This window comes from Varanus komodoensis, unplaced genomic scaffold (genome assembly GCF_004798865.1).
Source record: "Varanus komodoensis strain SLA01 unplaced genomic scaffold, ASM479886v1 scaffold29_1, whole genome shotgun sequence".
NCBI classification, from domain to species: domain Eukaryota; kingdom Metazoa; phylum Chordata; class Lepidosauria; order Squamata; family Varanidae; genus Varanus; species Varanus komodoensis.
The window spans coordinates 7,228,642-7,252,731 of record NW_025335759.1 but is presented as its reverse complement, the minus strand read 5'-3'; the positions used below and the strand labels follow the sequence as shown (position 1 = coordinate 7,252,731).

At 43.9% G+C, this 24,090-nt stretch overlaps 1 protein-coding gene across 2 annotated transcripts; it reads left to right on the top strand.

The window, feature by feature from the left end:
* Positions 1 to 224: 224 nt before the first annotated feature.
* Positions 225 to 23,197, top strand: DHDDS (dehydrodolichyl diphosphate synthase subunit). 2 transcript variants are annotated; one of them, XM_044435061.1, is made up of 9 exons: positions 225 to 326; positions 4,842 to 4,925; positions 8,453 to 8,569; positions 9,516 to 9,658; positions 13,919 to 14,035; positions 15,189 to 15,290; positions 16,645 to 16,759; positions 17,831 to 17,938; positions 20,428 to 23,197. In XM_044435061.1, the coding sequence occupies exons 2-9, from the start codon at positions 4,863 to 4,865 to the stop codon at positions 20,662 to 20,664; spliced, it is 1,002 nt and encodes a 333-aa protein (XP_044290996.1). In that variant the 5' UTR covers positions 225 to 326; positions 4,842 to 4,862; the 3' UTR covers positions 20,665 to 23,197. The 2 variants fall into 2 exon arrangements, with proteins under 2 accessions (XP_044290996.1, XP_044290997.1); XM_044435062.1 differs by lacking the exon at positions 225 to 326 and adding an exon at positions 2,561 to 2,576.
* The last annotated feature ends 893 nt before the right edge of the window (positions 23,198 to 24,090 follow it).

The window sequence follows — 24,090 nt, the reverse complement described above, 5'->3', positions numbered from 1 at the left end:
GAAATGTGCCTGCCACGGGAGCTGCGTGTAGGTCTGAGCCGGCCCAGGCAGACAGCTACGCCTTCACCTGCGGCTCCGTGCACCGTGGGCCCACCTGGCCCGGGCTCAGATGGCGCCGGCACAAGAGCGCCCTCCCCGAAGCGCCCAAGTGCCCCCATGTCCACCTCCCCGTTCCGCCAGTGCGCGCGCGCGTTTCCGACGTGACGCAACGTAGAAGGCGGAGCGGGTCTCAGTGACATATACGGAACTGCACGTCACACCCGCTGGCAGAACCCGGTGGCGGCAGGAGAAGGGCTGGAAGGTGCAAGGTGCGTCCACACAGACAGGTGAGGCGATGGCGCACGCACGGGAGCAGAGGACGACTGGCAAGGGAAACCGGGCTGCTTCTGCCCAGGTGCTTCTGGGGGAGCTTTATTTCTGGGGGGAACCCCCTTGCTCCCCCAGGTAGGAAAGAAGAGGGGTGGGGATCCCTGTGTACCTTCTTGAGGGTGGGGAGCCCTTCATCGAAGGTGCGTGGGTTGTGCTTTCATGCGTGGCGTTCCTTTTATGCTTTTGAACATCTGCCAAATGTTCCCAGGAAGGTGTTGCTGTTTTCTGTATATGCTGGTAATATTCAATATCTAGATACAGATATATAGTATATGGTTGTTATGTTAACGTGAACACTGGGATCAGCGGGTGTAGTGGTTAGCATCTAGGACTGGGACTTGGAAATTTGGATTGTAGCTCTCCAGGTGACCCCAGGCCAGTCTCTGGCTTCCAGCCTAACCATGCACCTCTTAGAAAGTTATCCTAATGGAAATAGATTGCAGTTATTTAAAAGGGAAAATGCCCTCCAATGTGTTACCATAGTTGGTTAAGAGTGGACTCTTATAACCTGTATCCTCCAAAATTATGATTCAGTAAGTTTAATGGGGTTTACTTCTAGCTATAGAATTGTTTAAAAAAATCATTCCCAAAGGAGCAGTCTGAATTCAAAAGACCATGACAGATGTGTGATCTCATGCATGCCTACTAAGAAGCACCATTGAGTTCCATGGAACTTACCTCCCTGGTGAGGATCTCATCCCAAATCTGGTGCATGCTAACTGAGAGCAAATCACATCTTGAACTCAGAGGGACTTACTTCTGAATAGGCATGCATAGGATGTCACTGTTAAGGCTGCCTTGGAGACTGTTAAAACCTGTACAATTTATGACAAATTAAAATAAGCTTGCTTCTTGGAAAGTGTGCATTTGTGTTCTCCCCATACACCTGCATGCACACAACATTCACCAGGAATGTGCCTGAAAGGGTAGAATTGCTCTTTCTTTGAGGAGACAGGCTACTTGAAGCTGAGAGGAAACACCTATCAATGGATATGAGTGTTGTTGGTTTGTGGTGTTTTGAAGGCAGGGTTCTTCCTTCTCCTACAGACCTCCTTGTGTATTTGTTGATTTATTTCATTTCTATACCACCCCAAAGTAAAAGCACTCTGGGCAATTTACACAGTCCATGCATGGGAGGGGTGGAAAGAACCCTTTCTCTCTTTTGATGAAATACTTCCACACTGGCATTTAGAAAAAGAGCAGAGTTGTTTCCCAATATCCATAGAAACTCCACTCCTGCTTCCTTTTCCAGATTATCCACTTGGATAATCCCAGAATTTTCTGAGTTTTCTCCGAGCTGTCATATAAAGAGTGCTGAGAACAGCCCGAACTGTGGTATCCTTCCACACCATCTTTCTCATTCTCTCACAGTAGCACCCTAAGTCATTCTACCTCCAGAAAATGCCTTGGGTCAGAAGGTGGCCACCCTCCTCTGTAGTTCCCCAACATGCAGAAAGGTAGATTTTGGGAGAATGCTAAATTAGGATGCTTACATCTGATGTGCCACAAGGATTTCTGTGTTCTTGTGACCCTTCATCTTGTGACCTGGAAGGTGTAGACACAAGCTTCACCAGCTCTAATGTAAAAAGATTTAGTGTTCTCTTGTGCTCTGATTTCTTGTCAACTCCCAACCCAGGTTGTCCTGCTCCATCCCACTGCTCCTCCAGCACTGTCAAGAGGAGAGGAGCAGCCTGTCCTCTCCCTAGAGAAATCAGTCAGGAAGAGTGAGGAGCAAAGCCAGCCCTGCTGCCCCTGACAATGCAATTCCATACATATCTGCCCAGAAATAATGAGCATTGTTGAGTTTCATGGGCTTTGTCCTTGGGCAGGTATATATAGTCGGTGGCCCTCCAGATGTTGTTGATTTCAGCTCCCATCATCCCAGGTCATTGGCTGTGGTAGCTGAGGCTGAAAGAGTTGGAGGCTAAGAACATCAGGAGGCCTGTCACAGGTTGCCTTTGCTGTTTTGGTGGGATTGCATCCTGAAATGTTTGTTGCACATAGCAGAAGTGGAGCCATAGAAAGCCATAATCTTTCCAGCTGTTGGGTACTTTTTTTCCTTCTCTTGCTTGAGCCTTGCTAGCCACAGCAAGAATGGCTAGGTTTGTGTTTGTTTATTCGTTATACTTACATCCAGCCTTTTTTCTTTCAAAGTACACATCATCTTCCTCCTCCTGTCTGTTTCATCTTCATAACAACCCTGAGAGGTAGGCTACTCTGAGGGTCAGTGACTGGCTCAAACACACCCAGTGGGTGCCATGACAGAGCAGGGATGAGAACTCAGATCTCTCAAGATCTGGTTCAGCTCTCCAGCTACCATTCTGCATTGTCTAACTCAATTTAAGTTTATGCTGCTCTAGCAAAAGTGATCGCTTATTCATTTACACATAGGAAACAGCCATAGCCTTCCACACTGTACAGATTATAAATCTTGTTGTACATATCTGAGTACAGTCAGCGACACTATTTATCGTTACATTACATTTATATACCGCCCATGGCTGAAACTCTGGGTGGTTCACAGCACGCAATTCACCCATCCAGATTTCAACCAGGCCTGACTCTGCTTAGCTTAAAGATTAGGTTGGATCAGATACCACAGCCTATTTAACTCCTAAGATTCATCTATTTAATATGCTACATTTTGTATTGCTCTTCAGCTGAATCACTAAATTCCACAACAGTTTACACAGAAGAAACAAATAAAACCCAATTAAAATAAAAATCCAAAGAACCAGGAAAAAATTAACTAAATGCCAGGACTATCTTTAAAAGCTCGATAAATGTAAATAGGACTAAAATTATGTCTGAAAGGGCTGGGACAGTGATAAGGGTTTTGCATGTTGCATGTCTGGTTTTAGTTTTTATTTTACAGCCACAGACCAGGAAGATTAATAAAGAGATGAAATAGTAATAGAAAAAATAAAACATAATTAAAACAAGTGCAATTTATACAGTATTTTAACTCAAGTGGGTGACCACATTTTTCCGGATCTGCATTATAGTCATTAAAAAATTGGCAACATTTGCTGTAACATAAGAAGAGACATCGCTTATACAAATAAATACCAGATAGGAAGAATTATTTCCATAAAGATCTGTTATTAATGCTTTAATCTATTTCTCTCTGCATTCCCTATAAAAGCTGCAATATAAGAGAACATATTCCACTGTTTCTACTGTTCCAGCACCATATGTTTCATGTGACTGAGCACCCTTTTTCGCATGAACCTTCTCCTCAATCAAGGCCATCTCTGGGTACCTTCTCCAAGGGAGACTCATAAGGCACCCTTGAGGGAGAGGGCCTTCTCAGTGTCAGCCCCGCAATTATGGAGTACTTCCCAATAAGGACCAGACAGTGCTAATATTGCAACTGGCAGCATGTGATAGGTTTTTAATCAGCTCATGGGATATTTGGGAGGAGATTTGCTCTATTTGTAAGTTTGTAGCTAAACATATTTTTGTATTATGGGTAATATTACATGTTTAAGGTTAATCTGTGTAAACGAACCCAGGAGCTTTGATTATTAGGTGGTATAGAAATGTGATAAAGGAATGAATTGAAAGCCTTTTTATAAGGCAAAAGCATTCTAAACAACTTTATTCTAAAATAGGAATGGGAAACTTTTAATTTTCCAGATGGGTGTTGAAATCCCAAGGAAACAGCATCCCCAAGTTGTATGGCCAGTGGTCCAAGTTGGTGGGAACTGTAATGCAACAATATCTGGAGATCCTTAGAGTTCAATTTTTTCACAGGCTACTAAATTATGAATAGACACCAGTCAAGTATCTACTTTGGAGGTGGTTGTAGAGGTGAAAACAGATTCCTGCCCTCTTGTGGTTCTAAAACCAACTAAAACCTGCCCTCTTGTGGTTCTGTGTGATGTTTGAACAGCCCTTTCATGGAATGTCAGATCTGCTGGTGGGGAGGACTTTGGTGTCTTGCTTAAAACAGAGCTCTTCCTCCTTGTCTGATCCAGCATGAGTATCTTCGGTGATGCTTTTTCATATACAAAAGCCACATTCCAAAAGAACAACAGTTCTGAGAGGAAAATGGAGAGGGAGGGATGCCTCATACTGATTCCATTTAACTGATTCCTGTTAAATGTTCAACAAGAGGGATTTGTATGATTTGCACTTACAGACAGATGATCCAAATTAAGTTTTTGCTGCGCAGTTGCCTTGCTCCAAGCACCTAATGTATACAGGGTTCAAATGTTGTCACCATTTTCCATTTATTATCCTCTTGTATTTTCTTACCATATCTCCCATCTTTTTTGTCTTTCTTGCTGTGAAAATCCACAAAGGAGGAAACACATAATAATAGTTGCACAATGCTTCTTGTTTGGCAGTGCTGGGAGCAGTCCATGGGAAAGCCCCTCGTGGTTCAGAATTCTTCTACCCTGAGACCTGACTCTCTTTGTTTTCTTTTTGGATAATGTGATGCTCTCTTCTTCCTTCTTCTCAAACAGTGTACTTGACTAGAGAGCACAATGTCATGGATAAAAGAAGGGGAACTGTCCATCTTGGAGAGATTCTGCTCCAACGTGATAAAGGTAGGCATTAACCTAGTGCTTTCTTATCAAGTGTGTGGGTTTGCTGATTGCACTTAGAATGGATGGGGACACATGGGCAGTGCTGTAAGCACTGGGGTAATTTTCTGCAACCCTCCAAGTGTTTTTGGTCTACAATGCTGATCACCCCCCATTAATGGGAGCTGTCATCCAAAGCATCTGGAGGGATTGTAGAGCAAGGATGCAGAACCTCTGGTTTGCAGACCTCATCTGGGCCACAGAGGTGCCACATTCCATTTTGCAGATCCTCCTTGAATTCTTACATCTGATCTGAAGGGGCCTCAGCCTGTGCTGAGAGGGGCAGCCTGCTTTCCCAGCTCCAGCTGAGTGGGCCCATGCTGTGCTTCTATAGGACTTGTGCATGCTTTTCAAACACAGGGGCTTGTCCAGTATCCCCATGAGGACAAGACACACTGTACGGATCCAGGGACTCAGCCAGACCTTCCTTCCAGTGTTGACCAAGTCCTTTGCTCAGCGTGGAGGAAGCCAAACAGGGTGGGAGGCAGGGTGGTGTGATGACATCAGTGAGTGTGGTAATGGAGGACCTAATGCAGAGCAATTTGTCCCCACACCCTATTCTGCCCTAGAGGACAAGCCTGTCAACAGCTAGTAATTATTCCAGGTGGCTAAAAGGAAGCAGCGTGTACAGAGGAAATAGAGCTCTTACTAGAAGATGCTGGGGGAAAACGTGGGGAGTACCTTAATGTCTCTGCTTGTGACTCAGAGAGGATTCTGGTCGAGTGCAGCTGACAAGAGAACACAAATCTTGGTCAGATCTGGCAGAGCAAGGGCATTTCTGTACAAGCAAATCAGAAAAAATTGCTCAGATTCGCCACGAGCTTGACTCTGCTATTGAATCAGATTCTACAGGGGAGACGCCATCGATGCCGTCAAGTCCACAATTAATGGATGAATTTCAGTTGTTGCGGCCTGATGATGTGGACAAGGTGTTTGGACAAGTACGTCCTACCACTTGCTTACTAGACACATGCCCATCTTGGCTACTTAAGAAAGCCAAGGACGGGATTGGGACCTGGATCCTGGAGGTTGTCAACACCTCTCTGAGGGATGGCTGGATACCTGCCCCTTTAAAGGAGGCGGTAGTCCAGCCAGTCCTAAAGAAGGCATCCCTGGATCCAGAGGTGGCCGCCAATTATAGACTGGTGGCCAACATCCCGTTCCTGGGCAAGGTGCTAGAGTGGGTGGTGGCGGGACAACTCCAAGCTCTCTTGGATGAGACTGATTATCTGGACCCATTTCAGTCCAGCTTCAGACCCAGGTATGGCACTGAATCTGCCTTGGTCGCCCTGTACGATGACCTGTGCAGGGAGAGAGACGGGGAGTGCGTCCCTGTTAGTTCTCCTGGACCTCTCAGTGGCTTTTGATACCATCGACCATGGTATCCTTCTGAATAGGCTAGCGGGATTGGGAGTTGGAGGCACCTCGTGGTGGTGGTTCCGCTTCTATCTCAATGGCCGATTTCAGAAGGTGGTGCTGGGGGACTATGGCTCTGCGCCATGGCAGTTATGCCATGGAGTTCCGCAGGGGTCCATTTTGTCTACATGAAACTGCTGGGAGAGGTCATCAGGAGGTGTGGGCTGCGGAATCAGCAGTACGCTGATGATACCCAGCTCTACCTCTCGTTTTCCACCAATCCAGGTGAGGCAGTGGCTGTGCTGAACCGGTGCCTGTCCGAGGTAATGGGCTGGATGAGGGCCAATAAACTGAAGCTCAGTCCAGACAAGACGGAGGTTCTGTTGGTGGGTGGCTTGGGCCTCGGGATGGGGGACTTGGACCTTGTCCTAAATGGGGTTGCACTCCCTCTGAGGGACAGGGTTCGCAGCTTAGGAGTGCTCCTCGACCCTGAGCTGTCTCTAGAAGCTCCGGTGACGGCAGTGGCGAGGAGCGCCTTCCTTCAGCTTCGGCTGATACATCAGCTGCGTCCCTTCCTGGACAATGACTGCCTGGCGACAGTGACACATGCGCTGGTAACTTCCCGATTAGATTTCAGTAACATGCTCTGTGTGGGGCTACCCTTGAAGACGGTCCGGATACTTCCAATTGATGCAGAATAGAGCTGCCAGGTTGCTGACGGGGACTGGGCGTTGTTCTCATATAACCCCTGTTCTCCGTCAGCTCCACTGGCTCCCGATTGAAGTCCGGGCCCAAATCAAGGTGTTGGTTATGACCTATAAAACCCTAAATGGCTTGGGACCTGGATATCTAAAGGAACGCTTGCGCCCATATATGCCCTCCCGCCCCTTGAGATCAGCAACAGATGCCCTTTTCTGGGAACCCTCTGTGAATGATATTGGGAGGGTAAGTACCCGGAGGAGGGCTTTCTCTGCGGTGGCGCCCCATCTATGGAATGCGCTCCCCAGAGAGGTCCGCCTGGCGCCGTCGTTATTTGGTTTTCGGCGCCAGGCTAAGACCTTTTTATTTAAAACTTATTTTAAGTGTTAAATTATTGAATTCATTAGGATTTTAAAATTTTTAGCTGAGAATGCGCCGGGGGTTTTTTAAAAGTTTTTTTTGTTATATTATTATTTATGTATATATTTATGTATTCTTTGTGAGCCGCCCCGAGGCTTTGTTGCGAAGGGGGCGGCATAGAAATGTTTTAAATAAATAAACTCAGAAAGCACACAAGCAAGTACCTTGAAGCATACATTTCCCTGCTTCCCATTTGTGTTGTAAGCCGCCCCGAGGCTTCGGCAAGGGGCGGCATAGAAATGTTATAATCATCATCATCATCATCATCATCCCTGGCCAGAAGTGTGAGTGGGTGTCACTGCCTTTGAGCTGTCATTGATCTTGATGCACAGGTCAGGATGTCCCCAAAGAAACCCAGCAGAGCTCAAAAGAAGCTGGGGTGGGGGCGGCTTTGAAACTCTTCTTGAAAAAACTTAATTGCCTTTGATTTTAAAATAACAAGAGATTCCCATGTGGTCTGATCACTGTTGCATCATATTTCCTGCAGTTGCCCCTGGATGACTGACCAAAACAGGTCCTGCCAATTATTCAGTGTGTTACATTCACACATTGCAATTCCTCAGTACCTTTCAGTCTAGCTGGGTTCAGCTCTGACCCTTCCATTTCCATTGTTTTTCTTCCAAGCTAAGCGACAGTTATCTAAATCAGGGTTACGCAACTTGTTGTTGGGTTAGTGAGGGATGGTGAGAGTTGGAGCCCTAACAACGTCTGAACTTCATCCTGATTTAAAGTGCACCTGCTCTCTCTCACGCTCTTTCACTCCCACTCTCTCTTTGTCTCTCCCTCTGTTTTTGTAAAGGGGAGTAGAAGTGCATTGCTGATGTTGTTGGCTTTTTCATCCCCACATCCTTTCCTGTTCACTGTCATTGTTGCAGAATAGCCTCCTCCACTCTAGCACCCTCTGCATAGGTTGGACTACAAGCTCCAGAGACCACGGCACAGGTTCAAAGTGAAATCACACCAACTCTTACCTGGTGTCTGTTCACTCTGACTTTTCTTGCTTTCTTTGCCTCCAGGCAGGCCCAATGCCCAAACACATAGCATTCATCATGGATGGCAACCGGCGTTATGCTCAAAAGCATAAAGTGCGGAAACTGGAAGGACATTCACAGGGATTTGCAAAACTGGCACAGGTGAGAGAGCATCTTTTTTTATGGATGCCAAGGCTAAGCTGTGGTTTTATTCCATGACTTTCTCCTTTAGATGCAGATGCTTGGTCCTGCCCCATCACTATAGACTTGGCACAGGGTGGATTACTGGTGGCCTTAATGCAGAAGTGGGAAACCTCTTTTAGCTGGAGGCCAAATTCCATTTTGGAAAACATCTTGGGGGCAGCATTCCACTGGTGACTGGGCAAAAGTCAAAGGGGATGTGGTCAAAGACAAAATACCTTAAAGCTCTTCCTGCCAAGAACCTTTTGCCACTTAGAAGGCTGAAAAGGCATTTCAACCTTTTAAAATGGGCAGGGGGATGCACATAATGCAAAGTTGATGGAAGGGTGGAGGGGGAGAACCAGGGGATGGAGGGCATTGCCATCTGAGGACCCTTGAGAAAAAGGTGGGATATAAATGCACTGCTTACAAATAAAACAGCGAAAATGAAATAAACTGCACATTGTAGAACAGGCACAGAAAGGTCCAGATCAGCTGAATGCAAACTGAAAAATGTATTACCAGGTTTGCTTCTTCCCCTCTTCAGAAAAGCATTTGAGGGCCACAACCAGAAAATTGACCGTTCTGTTCTATAAAGAAGAGCCTATGCACATAATCTGCTTTGTATTTACTAGTGTACCAAGTTCCGCCAGCCAAAAGGAAGTGCAAAGAAGCGTCCAGGGTGGGAGGGAAGCCAATGGCCTGCTGTTTTCATACTTTAAGATACAAATACAGATCTGAGTCACTCTAAGTTGGTAATGCTAACACTCTTTTTTAACGGAGGGAGAGCTTTTCAGTTGCTTTCATCAGAGCATTGGAAATTAGATACTTTTGCTGATCTACAAGAGGCAGGGTTCATCATGCTTCCAGAAATTAACTTCTCGGTGAATTTGGACTTAGGTAACTCTCTCCCTCTCTCTCTCAACAGACACTGCAGTGGTGCTTGAGCTTGGGTATCCGTGAAGTCACAGTTTATGCTTTTAGTATTGAAAACTTCAAACGACCCCAGGAAGAAGTAGATGGCCTAATGGAATTAGCAAGGCAAAAATTTACCCGCCTTCTAGAAGAACAGTAAGATCTTTCTGTCCCACTCCTCCAACCCACAAGCCCTAACATCTGCCTTTCTAAAGAATGTGATTGTATTTTTCTGTATGCATTAAGAACTGGATACTGTGATGTAAGTGGTCACTGTCTCCAGCAGAAAATGTGAATTAAGTCTGTGTCAGAATAGAGTGTTACTCCGATAGCGGAAACTGCAGGATATTTCTATCCCAAGCACCTAAAGTAATTCCACTACGTTATCTCAAAAGCATAGTGCTGGAAGTGAGTTTGTCTGAAGCATCAACAAAGTTCCCACAGTGCCTTAAACAAACAAGTTTTAAAAGTCTTACAATATTGCATAGAATAAAAGCAATAACACTAAAATCATTTGATGGAAAGAAGTCAGTTTAGAAGCTAAAATGAAGTTAAAAGCCTGGACAATTTTTTAAAATGCCTTCACTTAAAATGCCGAAAGACAGCTAGTTAGGTGCCAAGCAAATCTCTTTGGGAACAGTATTACATAATTGGGCTGGCACCAGTCAGAAAGCCCAATCTCCAGTAGGCCCACCAGCACACTTCACCTGGTGGAGGAAGCAAGCAAGACCTTGGGCAAAGATCTTAAATCCAAACAGAGGGATGTAGAATATCTAGAACTGGCGTCCTTACAGTAGCTAGAATTTCTGTATCACTCTGTTGGGTGGGTGGGATGGGGCTTTGATAGCTGAGGCTATATGGACCATTGCTATGATGTTTACATTAACTTATTACTTAAGGCTTATGGGATTGTTGCCCATTAAATAGAAGTCTCTGAGCTTCTGAAAATCCTAGGTCCTGTTCAGCTGTTGCCAGGAAGAAAATAGCAGCAATTTCTCCTCCTGCAGCTGCCCCAGAAAGTTAGCTCACTTACTGGTGGTGAACAGGGACAGGAGACAGAGAAGCTATGGGATCTCGCCTTTCCCTTCCCTGCCTGCTAGAGTTCCTCCTCCTTGATCATTATGAGGTTGGTGGAAAGCAGCCGGCATGATTCCTTCCCCCACAGCTGAGAGCAGGAGCAGGAGCAGGGCTGGAGAGGATTCCTCCTGAGGTTGTAGGCGTGTCTATGGCTTCAGGAGGAGGAATTCAAATATCCAGGGATCCCTGAGAACCTCTCTCAGGAATCACAGGATGGCTCTGCCCAGGAGCATATCTGGGGACTTAACTGATTTCCCTGGAACAATAGAGTTCCACAGTTCCATCTGTTCATTTTGTTTTCACTACTCTAACAAACATGTAATTTCCAGAGGAGATAGCTGTGCTATCTAGGGTTGGAAAGACTGTGCAGATCACATCATATCTTGCTTCTCCAAAGCAAAGCATTTCATCTAAACAGATCCTTTATAGAAAGACTGTTGGAGAATCGGAACAATTTCACATGCTTCCAGCCAGTAAGCAGTCCTAACAAATGTGTTGAATCAACAGATGCTTGTCTTGGTCTGTAACCTGATCAGTTCCTTTCTCCTACGGCTTTACTTCCTCTTTGCTCCTGCAACAAGCAATATGTGGGAAGTGAGCAGCTATGCCTTCATGTACTTACACTTCAGCATTCAGCTTTTGGGGATGCTTGCAGTCAAAACAAATCAGACAAACTTATTTGACAGTGTATGAAAGCACAGATTTGATGTGAATTCCTTCTAAACTGGCAGTTAGCTCATGCTTATGCTCTCTCCTACTAAATGCTTACCGTACATTCTGGTGACTGTACTGTAAGTCACACCAGATTTTCCAGCTGAGACCCGGGTAGCATAGCAGTTAAGGGAATGAGCTAGGATACCCCCACTTCAAATCTCACTTCTGCAGTTAATTCACTGGATGACTTCAGGCTGTTTCTCAGCCCCTGTTACAGCCTCCAATCTATAAGATGGGTATAATAATAATAATGGCCTATCTTATAAAATTGTTATAAGTTTTACTTGGAAAATTCTATATGGAGAGCATCGTGCACTTAGGAAAAGAGCTATGGTTATAAGGGAACATACTATAATTTAAAACTATTATATATTCACAGACAAAAATTAGGCATGCAAGTATAACCTATACCATCATTACTACGTAATTATTTAGTTATTTTAGGTATGTGTATTGCACCTTGTCCTGTGGTTGTGACTTTGAAGCCTCACTACAGACAGCACATGTGTTGGTAGAGAGAGAAAAACACTGAGTATGTGCAGAAGACCAAATTCTCTTGGCTGGCTAACTCAGTGGCCAAATCAGGGAGAAAGTGTTGTGCTTCTTGGAATTTATCAGTCAAAATGGCTGCAGGCCTGTAATTAGCATGTATGCAATTGGGTTGGGAATTTCATATTTTCAAATTGAATACTAGCAGAAGTAGAACATAATTATTAGGTAGATTTTATACCCCGCCCTTCCATTGCTGTCGTAACTTTCAGACAAGCTTGCAATGTAAAAACATTTACAAAATCAAAACCATTTTTTTCCAAAATACAACCAAACTGGTAAAAGAGATTAAAAGTCATCAAATTAAAAAGTAAGTTTTTAACACAGGGATTTGTATGCTGCAATTATTCTTCTCTGAAAATGAGTAAAATAATCTGATGTGTAATCTGCACTTTTAAGAAAGAAAAAAGAGAATTTTATTTTAGAAGTATGATGTAAAGACAATATAAAAATGAAAATATCAGCCCAGTTTTAGGTCATTCTTTACAGATTTGATATAAATGTTTCAGTTGTTGTCCCTCAACATCCGCATGTTGTATAGGTTTTTTGTGATGCGATCCTATAGATGTCTGCTTAGAAATAAATTCCATTTTCAATGGGATTTATCCCTAGGTAAGTGTATATATTCTAAATCTGAGTTCTATTACAACTGCAAAATAATTCATTTTCAGCTGTAAGTCTTACTAGCTACTGTACCCTTCTTTGGATGATGGACTTGAACTTGATGGATAACATTCTGAGGACACCATTAATGAAATGAAACCATTTTTAAGACTGAATCTGGATTGGTCACTTGACTATATTGAGTAGCCTTTTCCCCAGAATTTCAGAAACTATTCACAGCATACCCTATTTTCCCTCCAGGATTGTGACAAATTCTGCCGTTGCTACTACTAATAAAATTCATTTACACTTGTGATGGTTCATATTCCCCTTATTGTCTGGAATTTTGGGTAGCTGTGTAAATCAAGGGAATGATGAAAACTGTTGTAATCTTAGTGTGGTTGTTGAATGCAGATATAATTAAATGCTTGGCGTGTGAGCAGGCTCCTTCCTTTTCATTGTGTAAACCGTGTTAGGAAATTTTCCTCAGGTTATTTCTGAAGATGATTGATGAGCAAGATGAGACTAGAATTTCTGTTGGCACCTTCCTGGCCAGTGGCACCATAAGCCACTTTCAGTATTCCAGTGCAGGCTGAATTAAAGAACAACTGTGTACATAGCCAGATTCTGTACTTGTGCAGCTGCTTACAAAATCAGTTTGGATTGCCAGCTCATTAGCCACAGTGCTAATAAATGCCTCTAGGTGGATTAGTTAACCTATGTGTATTTTTTTTAAAGCAACAACAGTGACAACACACAAAAACCAAAACCTACCACATAATACATTTTGTTGTGGTTCAGTCAACTTCAGTGAATTTTGAATTGTGGCTTCCAGGTGTGTGTGTGTGTGTGTATATATATATATAATATGAGGCTCTCACAAAGGACAGCATACAAATATCTTAAATAAAATAAATAAATAAAATGGCTCTGGAGCTCTTAGCAGGGAGAGCTCAAGGAATCTCAAATCTATCACAGCCCTGTCATCTTTCATGCACTTCACCTCTTCCTGTGGGACAAACTTTGCATTGTGTCTTCCCTTTTTCCATCCCCCCTGCCCTCACCCCCAGTGAAGATGTAAGTAGGGTCCTCTGGAAGTATTACCTTTGGAGCCACATAATGATTCCTCCTCTCTCAACTGTTGCCACCTGTAGCCATTCCAGCAGGCTGAGCTGAGGGAGATGAGGAGGTAGCAGGACTATTCTACCAACCCTGCCAAAAGCACACCTCCCTTTCCTCTTTGTTCCTTTTTCCTTGTTTGCTGTAAGCCTGCAGGCAGAGACTGGGCTATATGGAACTTGCTCTGGCAGCCCTGTTAGCTAAGGAGTGGCATAAAGATATTTCAAATAGATAAATAACCAAGGGTAATTTAATCTGATCCTGTGTATGCCAAGTCTTTGTTGGCATTACTAGTATCCGGTTTGCACGGGTTCAGAGAATTCAACCTTTCTCTTCCCTCTTCCCCCATTTTAGAGAGAACTTGGAGAAGCATGGTGTATGTGTCCGAATTGTCGGGGACCTGCCCCTCCTGCCACAAGATATTCAGGAATTAATCGCCAAGGTGGTGTTGGCAACAAAGCACTTCAATACGTGAGTCCTGTTGCGGTTTTTCAGATTGTTTCCCACAGAGCAGGGGTGTCCCACTTTTTCTTAGAGCCGGCTCCTATTTTAGAGGGATTCTCGGAGGCTATATCCCAGGGTGGGGTGGGGTGCGGTGGGGTGGGCTGAACTAAAGCAAAAAAAATGTAGTATATTTTAGCAGCATATTTTAGCATTGAGATTTTAATGCCAGTAATAAGCCTCAGGAGAAAAAACTGCAAAACCCAGGAAAGCCAGCCCTTCTGAGGAAGAAGGCATAACCACTGCCATCCAGCTAAACGTTATCCTGCCCTCCTTTTCCATTTATCATCCCAGACAGTATTTCTGCTGCCTCCTGCAGCATCCATCAGCAGTTTGCTTTCTCTCCCTTAACAACATAAGAAGAACTCTGTGAGGGCAGACCAAAGGGCCTATTTGGCCTACTTCCTGCTTTTCTGCAGTAGCCAACCATCTGCCCCACTGGGAATCCCATGGCTGATACCTGGAGAGAGAGTGCCTCTGAGCACAGATGGGTGAGATGCAGATGGATCTTGTCTCTTTCATGAATGTGCCTCATCCCTTTTAAAGCATCTAAGATTCTATTGCCATTGCCACATCTTGTGACAGCGAATTCCATTGCTTTAACTATTCACTTTGTGAAGACGCCCTCCTTTTGTCTGTCCCAAATCTCCAGCTAATTTATTTCATTGGAAGGCACCAAGTCCTAGGGTGATAGTGTGCTTACTATTATTTTGAAACATTTTAACTTGACTCTTAGCCTCCCAGCACAGCTAATCAAGATAGATAATAAGACAGTCCCTGCCTCAGCCATACTGTCAAAAAGACACAGCACAAAAGGAAAGGAAATTGGGAGGGAGAAGAAAAAAGCAAGCCCCAGACACAAAAGACTAGCACCCGTGTTTGCTTTTTTTCACCTCCTTTTTTCCAATCCCTTTTCCTATCTGGTGTTGTTTATTCTACTGGTTATTGCTGCCAGGCTGGAGCTCCCTGCAGCTGTTCCTTCTCTGGCCAATGAATGGGTGGGTCCAACTTGATAACCCCCTTGCCATGATGTTCTTTTTGGGAGACAAATTAATAGAGGGATAAGCACTGCTCCTTGTTTTTTCCACCCCTTCCATGATCTCATTATTTTGAATTTTTAAAGGTGTTTTTTGAACATTGGCTTTGCATACACATCAAGAGAAGAGATCAGCAACGCAGTGAAAGAGATGGCCTGGGGTGTTGAAGAAGGGCTGCTTCAACCCAGGTAAGCCCGTGATTGCCCATGTGCCTGTGCATTTGAGAACATACCTGACTTTAGAAGTGGCACTACCACAGAGGCGTGCATCTCTAGCATTTACAGTTGTCAACTCCAGATAGAACTTGGAGGTGAAGTCTGTTCTTTTGGATTTGTTGTGAAAATGAGGTCTGCACAGTGCTGGCTTGATAATAAGATTGCAAATCTTATTATCCAATTGCAATTATTAAATTATAATCCAATTGCAAAGCAAAACCCTTCTTCTCACCCCACATACTCTTCACCATCAAGGGCCAGTTGTGCCCATGGACCCAAAAATGTTGCTTGCCCCTGCCTTAACTTAGGTTGCTTGCACTGCAAGAGTTCTACTACAAACACAGAGCAGATCTCAGCATCCTGAAGTTGGCCTCCTCTAATCTGGATGAAAGCTGATATGTGATCCAGAAGGTCATGAATAAACTAGGATGAGTAGTGTTTGGGTGGCTGAGCTGTAGAAAACTGGAAGAAAAATGAAAAGTGCTGCCTGTATACTTTGCCAGCCATCAGCAAAGCCTGTGACTGGGGGTTTCGTCACATCTCCTCTCAAAGAGAGCCAATATGGTATAGCGTTTACTGTTGAATTGGAACTCAGGAAATCCAGGTTTTCTGGGCTGCTCTGAGCCAATCATTAACTATTCATTACATTGGTTACTTTGGGCCAGTCCTTACATTGGGCCAATTACAGGGTTGTTGGGAGGATAAAATGGAGAGGAGGCAGACCATGTACCCTGAACTCTTGAGGAAAGGCCAGATATAAATGCAACAAATAAAGAAATGGCTGCATTGCACCATCCTAACATGGAGATCTCTCCGATGTAACCATGAACAGTAAGGACATTCACAGAGCTGGACAAGGTGCAGAGCAGGATAACCAAGATACTCGTGTGATTTGGGTACCCTCCTGTGAAGTGTTTGGCACTTTTGCCATAGAAAGGAAAGAGAGAGGACATAATACATGTATACAAAACATATACACACTGTGGAGGAAGCAGAGCAAGAAAAGTTTTTCTTCATGTTTCACTGCACAGTGAAATTAATTATGATCAAGCCAGACAGAAGGAAACACCTCTTCGTGTACCACATGTTAGTCTATGAAATTTGCGGTTGAATATCAGCAGCTTTAGCCATGAGCCTTGGTGGGTCCCCCAAGGCCTCCACTTGGCCACCGTGGATGAAATGGAATGCTCGACTTGTCAGGTATTTTTTGTCTAATCGAGCAGGACATTCTTAAAGGCCACCTGCATGCCTCCCAATGGGCATTTTGCTTGTAGATAATAGATATAGTAGCCTTCCTAATGCAGATTCTTGTCCTCCTCTCCTTTAGTGATGTGTCAGAATCACTAATTGACAAATGCCTCTACACCTGCAAATCTCCCCATCCAGACATCCTGATAAGAACTTCCGGAGAGGTCCGGCTTAGCGATTTCATGCTCTGGCAGGTAACATCAGACTGCAACGAAGCCATTGCCAAATCGTGAGATCGGCTGCACCTGCTTTGCCAAGGATCCTGCATTTGGAGTTGGAGGTGCTATGCTGGCCTGCAGCCTGCAGCCCTTATCCTGCACTCCTTTGTCCACTCTTCTTATAGAATACCTCCCAGGAAAGATCTGTGGACATAGCCCAGTATGCACTGCTGCTCTCAGGACAAGGGAGTTGCAGAATAAGGGCTGTATATGTTAATGACTGAGGTGATATAACTCTGCTGGCTGGAAATTATGGGAGTTGTCCTCTGACACTTTTGGAGGACGCCAGATTTGGGAAGCAGAGGGGGTCTGGACTGGAGCTGTAAGCCTAAACTGGGGGGTAGAGAATGGCTTTCAGCCCAAGGGACAAATCCAGACTTGGGTGGGGCCAGCATGTGGTGTAGCCATGTCCCACCTGTTGCTACACCACAAGAAAGGCACTTCACAAATGGGGTGGGCGGGAAGGGGGAATGGAACAACATCCAGAAAGCCCTTGGTGCTTGGGGGAAAGTGGGTGAGACCAGGGGAAAGGCACAAGGCTGCTTGGAGGGAGGGATCTGGCCTGTGGGCCCTGAACTTTCCAATCCCAGGCCTAAGCACTCTTTGTGAATTGCATGGAGCCTAGTGGGGCTTGCTGCCAAACAAACATGCACAAGCCCACCTTCAAACACTCCACTGTGAAGCTGTCTGGGTGACTTTGGCCCAGTGATACTCCCTTTTCCTAGCCTCCCTTACAGGGTAGTTACGGGTATAAAAACCTGCAGCTGCACCTCCTTTGGCTGATGGATGGGGCCAAGCTGGTCTTTCCCCTACTGTGAACTTTGTCCTGGAAGTGGGGTATGCAGTCTTCTGGTGGCCCTTGGTCCTCTGCCGAGTGCACGAGGCCAGAATGTGCTGCTGTTTGCCCTGTATTCCCATGGAAAGTGAGATTGAATGAAAAGCCTTTTGTGGGTTGGTTCTAGAACAGTTTATGGCGGCATTGCTGGCTTCTGTTGTATTTTTTCCTCCATGTGCCATACATTAAATGCCTTGTCTTTCTTTCTATAGACATCCCATTCATGCCTGGTGTTCCAATCTGTGCTGTGGCCAGAATATTCTTTCTGGAATTTATGGGAGGCTATCCTACGGTTCCAGATGAACTACAATGCTTTGCAGGTAGCTACCCCAGAAGACTAAGAGGCTGAGACAAAAGGGCAAACCACAAGCTCTCCGTGGACATATTGTAAATGATTGCTCTTAGACTTAGGAGATGAGGAAATTACGTAGCTTAAAAAACAAGGCAGCATACTCTAAAAATTGCACATTCCACCCCCCCCCCACTCTCTAGCAAATTGGTGTGGTGTCTAATAGCACTTTTTAAATTTATTTTCATTCTGTCCTGCAATTAAAAATTTCTCATGACAGTTTCAATAAAAATGTTGCAAAGGACAGTTAAAGTAGAAATAAAACATGCCTTTTTTAGACCAATGTTTTAATGCCAAAGTACAACTGACAAACAATATTATAATAAGATTCTAAAAATACTGTCACAAATGTGGTAGATATTGAGTCATCCTATTAAGCAGATTTTGGAAGAAGGAATGCTGAAGAACACCATAAAGTTTGGCTCCTCTTCTCTGCTTCTAGGATGTATTGACTGTGTTTCTAGAACACTTTGGAAGAAAATCCCACAGGACAGGAGAAGAAAAGGTGTCTAATCGTGTTTTTTCAACCTTACTCTGCAGGACAAACCATGAGGGCTTGAAACATTATAATTTCGGAAAACAAAATTCTAGCAAAGGGCAGTCTCATCCCCTGAAGGTTGCACATGGTCTCTGGGTCTTTCATCACAGGCCTTTGGCTAATAGGAAGTCAAGTGTACTTTAAGTAACATGCCTGCCAGAATGTTTTCCCAATGACCATTTAGACATTCTTTTGTGGTCTCTTTTATAAATAATTTTAATCCACAGTGGAGATAATGCTGCCATGCCTCGCCCTTTTCCACCACCATCTCCCACATTTCAACGTTATAAAAAAAATCTAGGAAGAACAAGGGGATTCACCTAGGAAATGGTGGAAGAGCTCCTCTTGAGGCATCCGTGAGTCCTGGGACGAAGGTGAGGGTAATGGCAAAGGTCCCTGGCCAGAGCAAGATCAAAGGACTCTGGAGCCCACCTTTGCTCACTAGCCAAGCATGCCTGCCGACTGACATTCCTCCCAGCGGTGCAGGCAGGAACAAATGCTTACTTTAGCCACCATCGCCTCTTACATGGACCTCTCTGGGAATTCTGGACCTGGTCACAGGGTTCTCAGACGTTGCAGGAGATCCCTAAGGCCGAGGGGAGAGGGGTTCACATTTCTGCACCTGGTTTGCAAGCCTCAAACTTGAAACTGTAGGAAAAACAAAGAGGGAAGCTTTGGATTTAGTACTGAGGGAGGAAGTGTGCACAGCTCCTGAGGTAGGTGTTAAATTTACAAAGGGAATAAAAAGACATGCAAGAACCAGAATAATGTTTGGAAACAAGACTTCATACAAGAAATATTCATGCCTTAAAAGGTGATGCTCAAAAGAGAGCCAGTGTGGTGTAGTGGTTAAGAGTGCAGCACTGGGATTCAGGCAACCTGGGAGCTCAGCCATGGAGCCAACTGGGAGACTTTGGGCCAGGCACAGACTCTCAGCCCAGCCCACCAAACAGGCTTGTTGTTGTGGGGAGAAGACTGAGGGCAGCAGGAGCAGAATTATGTGATCTGCTTTGAGTTCTTTAAAAAGAACTCTAAATCTAATAAATAAAAATAAAGGAAGCTGTAAACAAAGGACAGCTACAGCCACCTCTTATGCACGAGCCCTGACAACTCTAAGGAGATCTCTGAGGCAGGCTACAATAGTGTTCCCCAACCCTTATGAGGGAGTGAAAATTTCCCTAGAAAATTTACTCTGACCTTCAAGCCACAGATTCCTTAGGACAGCAGAATCACTGATGGTTACAGCACTCTATGCAACTTCCACCTGGCCAAACAGGATCTTTCAGAGTTAGAGCACAAAAAGGCAACAGGATTTGTGGCAACTTAACTTGGAGTTGTGCGAGAGGTGGATTGTGCCTTCTCTCAGTTTGATCTGAGGTGAACTGCAACTTGCTTCTAAACCTGTAATTTCCTGTAATTTCATACAAGATTTATTTTGTGGTTTCCCAATTAACTTTTATTAGAACAGAAGTAAAAAGACCCTATCTAGCAGTGTCTGAATCTGTTGTGTGCAAAATGTGTGCATTCCTGTGAAACTAGTAGTTGTAGGGAGGGAGATGGGAGAGGGCAGGCAAGACCAGTTCAGAAAGGAAGAAACCAAGGTTAAGAAGGACAGACTTGTTGGGTTGCTGCAGGGTGGGGAAAGAGGAGAGGATCTTGAGAGCCAGACAAATGCTACTTTCTGTTGGACTGTGTGCTTCTTACTTGTGCCTCTGTCTGTTTACACTACCTTTTCCATGCCCTGGCATTCAACTACAACTCTCGCCATCCTCAGCCAGCATAGCCCCTGGTATAATTGGCAGGAGAAGATGGGAGTTGTAGTCCAATACTTTGGAAAGTGCCAGGCTGGGGGAAGGCTGATTACACTATAAGTCAATTTTAAAAGCTAGTATGTTATTCCCCCTTTTCCCCTTTCTTTTCAGAAAGCCAGAGATCTGTACATGGAAGAAAGGAAGTGGCAGCAGATGGAAAGTGACAAGGCAATTGTATTGGAGAAGCTGAAAGAGGAAGACTCCGCATCCTGTGCAGATGCTCAGAAACGGCGGATGCTCTTGCAAGAATTCAGAGCTAAACGGGAAGAGAGAATCCAGGGGTTTTTGCAGGCCCTGGAAAACAAAAGAATGGACTTCCTAGAAAAACTGACAATGGTATCTGCATGATGAAAAGGACATTGTAGGGCTGAGTGGGGGTGGTGGATGAAGGGGAAGAGGGGGAAAAGAGAGCCAAGTTAACAAATAGTTCAGGTGCTACTCACTTGATCATGGAATCCTGTTTTTGTGTGTTTTCAGTAGACATATACCAGTCTTTGCTTCAGGGTTGGGAACCCATGTCCCTTCAGATGTTTTTGGACTACATCTCCTATCACCCCTGACTATTGGCCAAGTGGGCTGATGGGAGTCAGAGAACTAGTTGTTTCCCCCCACTCCCTGAGCTACCTTTTTAATATTTCTAGTTATCATCCAAACTGTGGTTGGGAACATGGTACCTGAAATGAGTTTATGGCTTCCTCTGTTTAATTCAACAAAAGATCTTGTGCTGGCTATTGGTTAAGAAAGGACAGCACTAAGACAGTCTTTGTGGGAAGACTTGCAGTTGTTCTGCTTTCCCAAAGGGCAGAATTTCCATGCGACAACTTGAAAGACTTTGAAAACTTTGCAGAATTCTAAAAAACCACTTGCTTTAGAGAGCAGGGAAGCTGCAGCTGAGGGAGAGGGAGCCTGTTGCATGCTGAGATGAGGGCAATGTCTGTTGTCTAGAGCTGCCTGTTTTCTCCTAGTTGGGAGACAGGCTGTGCCCTCCTGTTGTTTATAGTCTTGCACCAGTTTGAAGGATCAAGATGTATGCATCTCTGCAGGGGCACACATTTGTCCCACTGGCTTCAATCTTTTGGTACAAACTTCCTCCTGTTTGGCTCCATACATGCTTCAGAGCTTTGGGCAGACAGCTTTGGGCTGGCCACAGTCTAACCTGTTCATAGTGTATCTAATGCAGCATGTTTTGCTGGATTTTTAAGGTGGTGTTTTATTTTTGAATACAAAAATATATAAAATAAAAAATATTCTCTCTAAAACAAAATGAGAAAACCCACCACCAATGAAAAAACATATTCAGTATATGGGGTACAGCTGTGAAGATGATTAAAACCTCAAGCTGTGAATAAAGCAGTTTTGTAAGAGTCATCTTCAAAACCAAGTGGATGGTTATTAAAAGTTGCCATTCCAAGGCTAAATGAAACCAAAGCCAGAAGGAGTGCAGTTTAATGACTTTCTGCATTTCATTCTAAATTTGTGAGAATGAGGCACTGTCAGGGGGCTGATGTAATTCAGCAAACTGCTTGGAAGTTGCATCCTTTTTGATGCAAGTAGCTAAAGCTACAGTCACAAGAACGTGGTGATGACATCATGGGAACTTTTCCTCAAGCAGTGGTTTTACCTTTTGTGGTGAGCTGCATCTGTGCATTTTCAGTGTTTGGAAATGGCTTTTAAGTATGATCTCTAATACTTGAAAGTCTCACCTGCTTCTTGTATGATGTATATGTGTAGGAACAGCCTAGTTATGTGGTGTGTCTCAGACAGAAAATCATATATTAGTAAAAGTCTCTACTGCATTAAAAACAAACAGGATAACATGTTGAAAAAGGTGAATGGCATATTCTGTGAGAATTATGCCTTTACATGAAAGGTACTGCAGAACATGAATGGGAGGAGCTGTTGCATTTATGCTGTGTTGAGTTTCTCGTGGACACCTGTGCAAACAGAATGCTGGATAGGTGTTTGTCCTAAGCACAGCTCTTCTTATGTTGCATCAATCTGAATGAAAGTTCCACTGTGTCCATGTGGTTTTGAAGTAGATGCTGGGTATTCCAAGCCTTTCTAGTAAGTGTATGCAGAGAAGCATCCACCAATGGAACTGATGTGGTATTGCTTCGCAAGTACTTCCTATGGGTTATTTACACAAAGGTCTACCTGTGTAGCTGGTTTTGTGATTCTCTTCTGTATTGGGCAAAACACAGTAGGACAAAAAGGCGCAGGAGCATCCAAAGCTGGGCTAAACTATGTCAGACCCTTGATACCTCTACCCGAGTATTGTCGATCCTGACCAAAAGAAGCTGTTTGGTTTTCAGGCAGGCCTCTTCCCTAGCCCTAGCTCATGATGGAACGCAAGACTTTCTGCATGCAGAGTATGTACTCAGTCTTCCAGAGACAGGCCCTCCCAGGTGGTGATGGCTGTGCAGCATTACAAATGGCACTCCAGGCTGTGTCCACTTGCTAGTTGCCTACTTTATTAATAGACTGCATTTTTTAATTCATGACCTATTAGAAACCCTAAGATGGCTGCGTGAAACACCATCTTATATATAGTACAGTTTGACAAGCACTACATGCTGCTCTGTGGCAAACTAATCCCCTCAAATACTACCTACCAGTTTGTGGTATCCAATTCTGTGAAGTCATTTGAGCAGTGGATTGTTGTGCTATTTGATGCACACATGCATACGCGCGCACACATACACACACAAAAGGATTGGGCCATGAGATAAAGTTTGCTTTGTTGTAAAATACATTAGAGGTGGGAAGACGTGGCACATAAAATTTCCTGTTTCGAGTCATAATTTTTAGAAATGATTACATTGTCACTGAGAAGTTTTCTGCATAAACCTGGGATAAATAAAATACAAATCATGGAACAGCAGTCCAGTATACTTTTTGTCCTGAATGCCCATTTGGGGGCTAAAAGATGGGTTGCTTATAAGAATGAATATCTTTCTTAAAGAGGTCTTCATCCACTAACTAGTTAGGCTGGCTGGGATGCAAGGTAGTAACCCAACTCCAAGCATTTCTGGATTGGCTAGTTTTAGATCAGATCCAGTAGTAGAATGATCAGACTGTTTGGATGGGTTTCTCCCTTCTTCATTTGGAAGTATTCCCTGATTCTGCAATACTCCTGCATTTCCAAGGATAAGCTGAACAAAGTTTTTGCCTGGGTTTGGTTGTGGGAGGACAGACCTAGTCATGGTCAAAAAAGTAGCTACATATTTGTTAAAGCAGCTATATAGTGTAGCTTAACCTTTGTACAACCTGCTGCCCTCCAGATATGTAAACTCCCATTTTGCTAGGTTTGCACATCAAGATTGGATTATTTTAATGTGCTTTAGCTGATGCTACCTCTGGAAATTGAGGCTAGTACAGGGTGCACCAGCTAGACTGACATCTGTTAAGTACTTTTAAGTTGCAATCTTTTAAGTTATACTATAGTTCTCAGGTAGTTTTATTGGGATGGAAGTAAACTGGATTGTATAAACACCAGTTGGAATTAGCTTGTCCTTCAATAATTGAATCTTATTACATCTATAGTTCTCATTTGGGCCAAAAATGGCACTCACACCAGGTAACAATGTTAAAATTCAATTTTAAAAAAATGAATTTAAAACATGAAAATAGACTAAAAAATCAGTAAAAACAATACTCAACCAATTAATTTTATTTCTATACTGACTAACAGCCAAAGCCGTCTGTGTACAACAATTAATAAAATAAAACACAGAAAAAACATAAAATTTAAGTTTAAAACTGAATTTTAGCCTC

Bases quoted from the DNA above. Each gene is read 5' to 3' on its own strand.
- DHDDS (XM_044435061.1), top strand. From the start codon at position 4,863: ATGTCATGGATAAAAGAAGGGGAACTGTCCATCTTGGAGAGATTCTGC. The intron at 15,291-16,644 runs GTAAGCCCGTGA...CCTCTCCTTTAG, and splicing joins GAAGGGCTGCTTCAACCCAG to TGATGTGTCAGAATCACTAA. The intron at 17,939-20,427 runs GTAGCTACCCCA...CTTTCTTTTCAG, and splicing joins TGAACTACAATGCTTTGCAG to AAAGCCAGAGATCTGTACAT.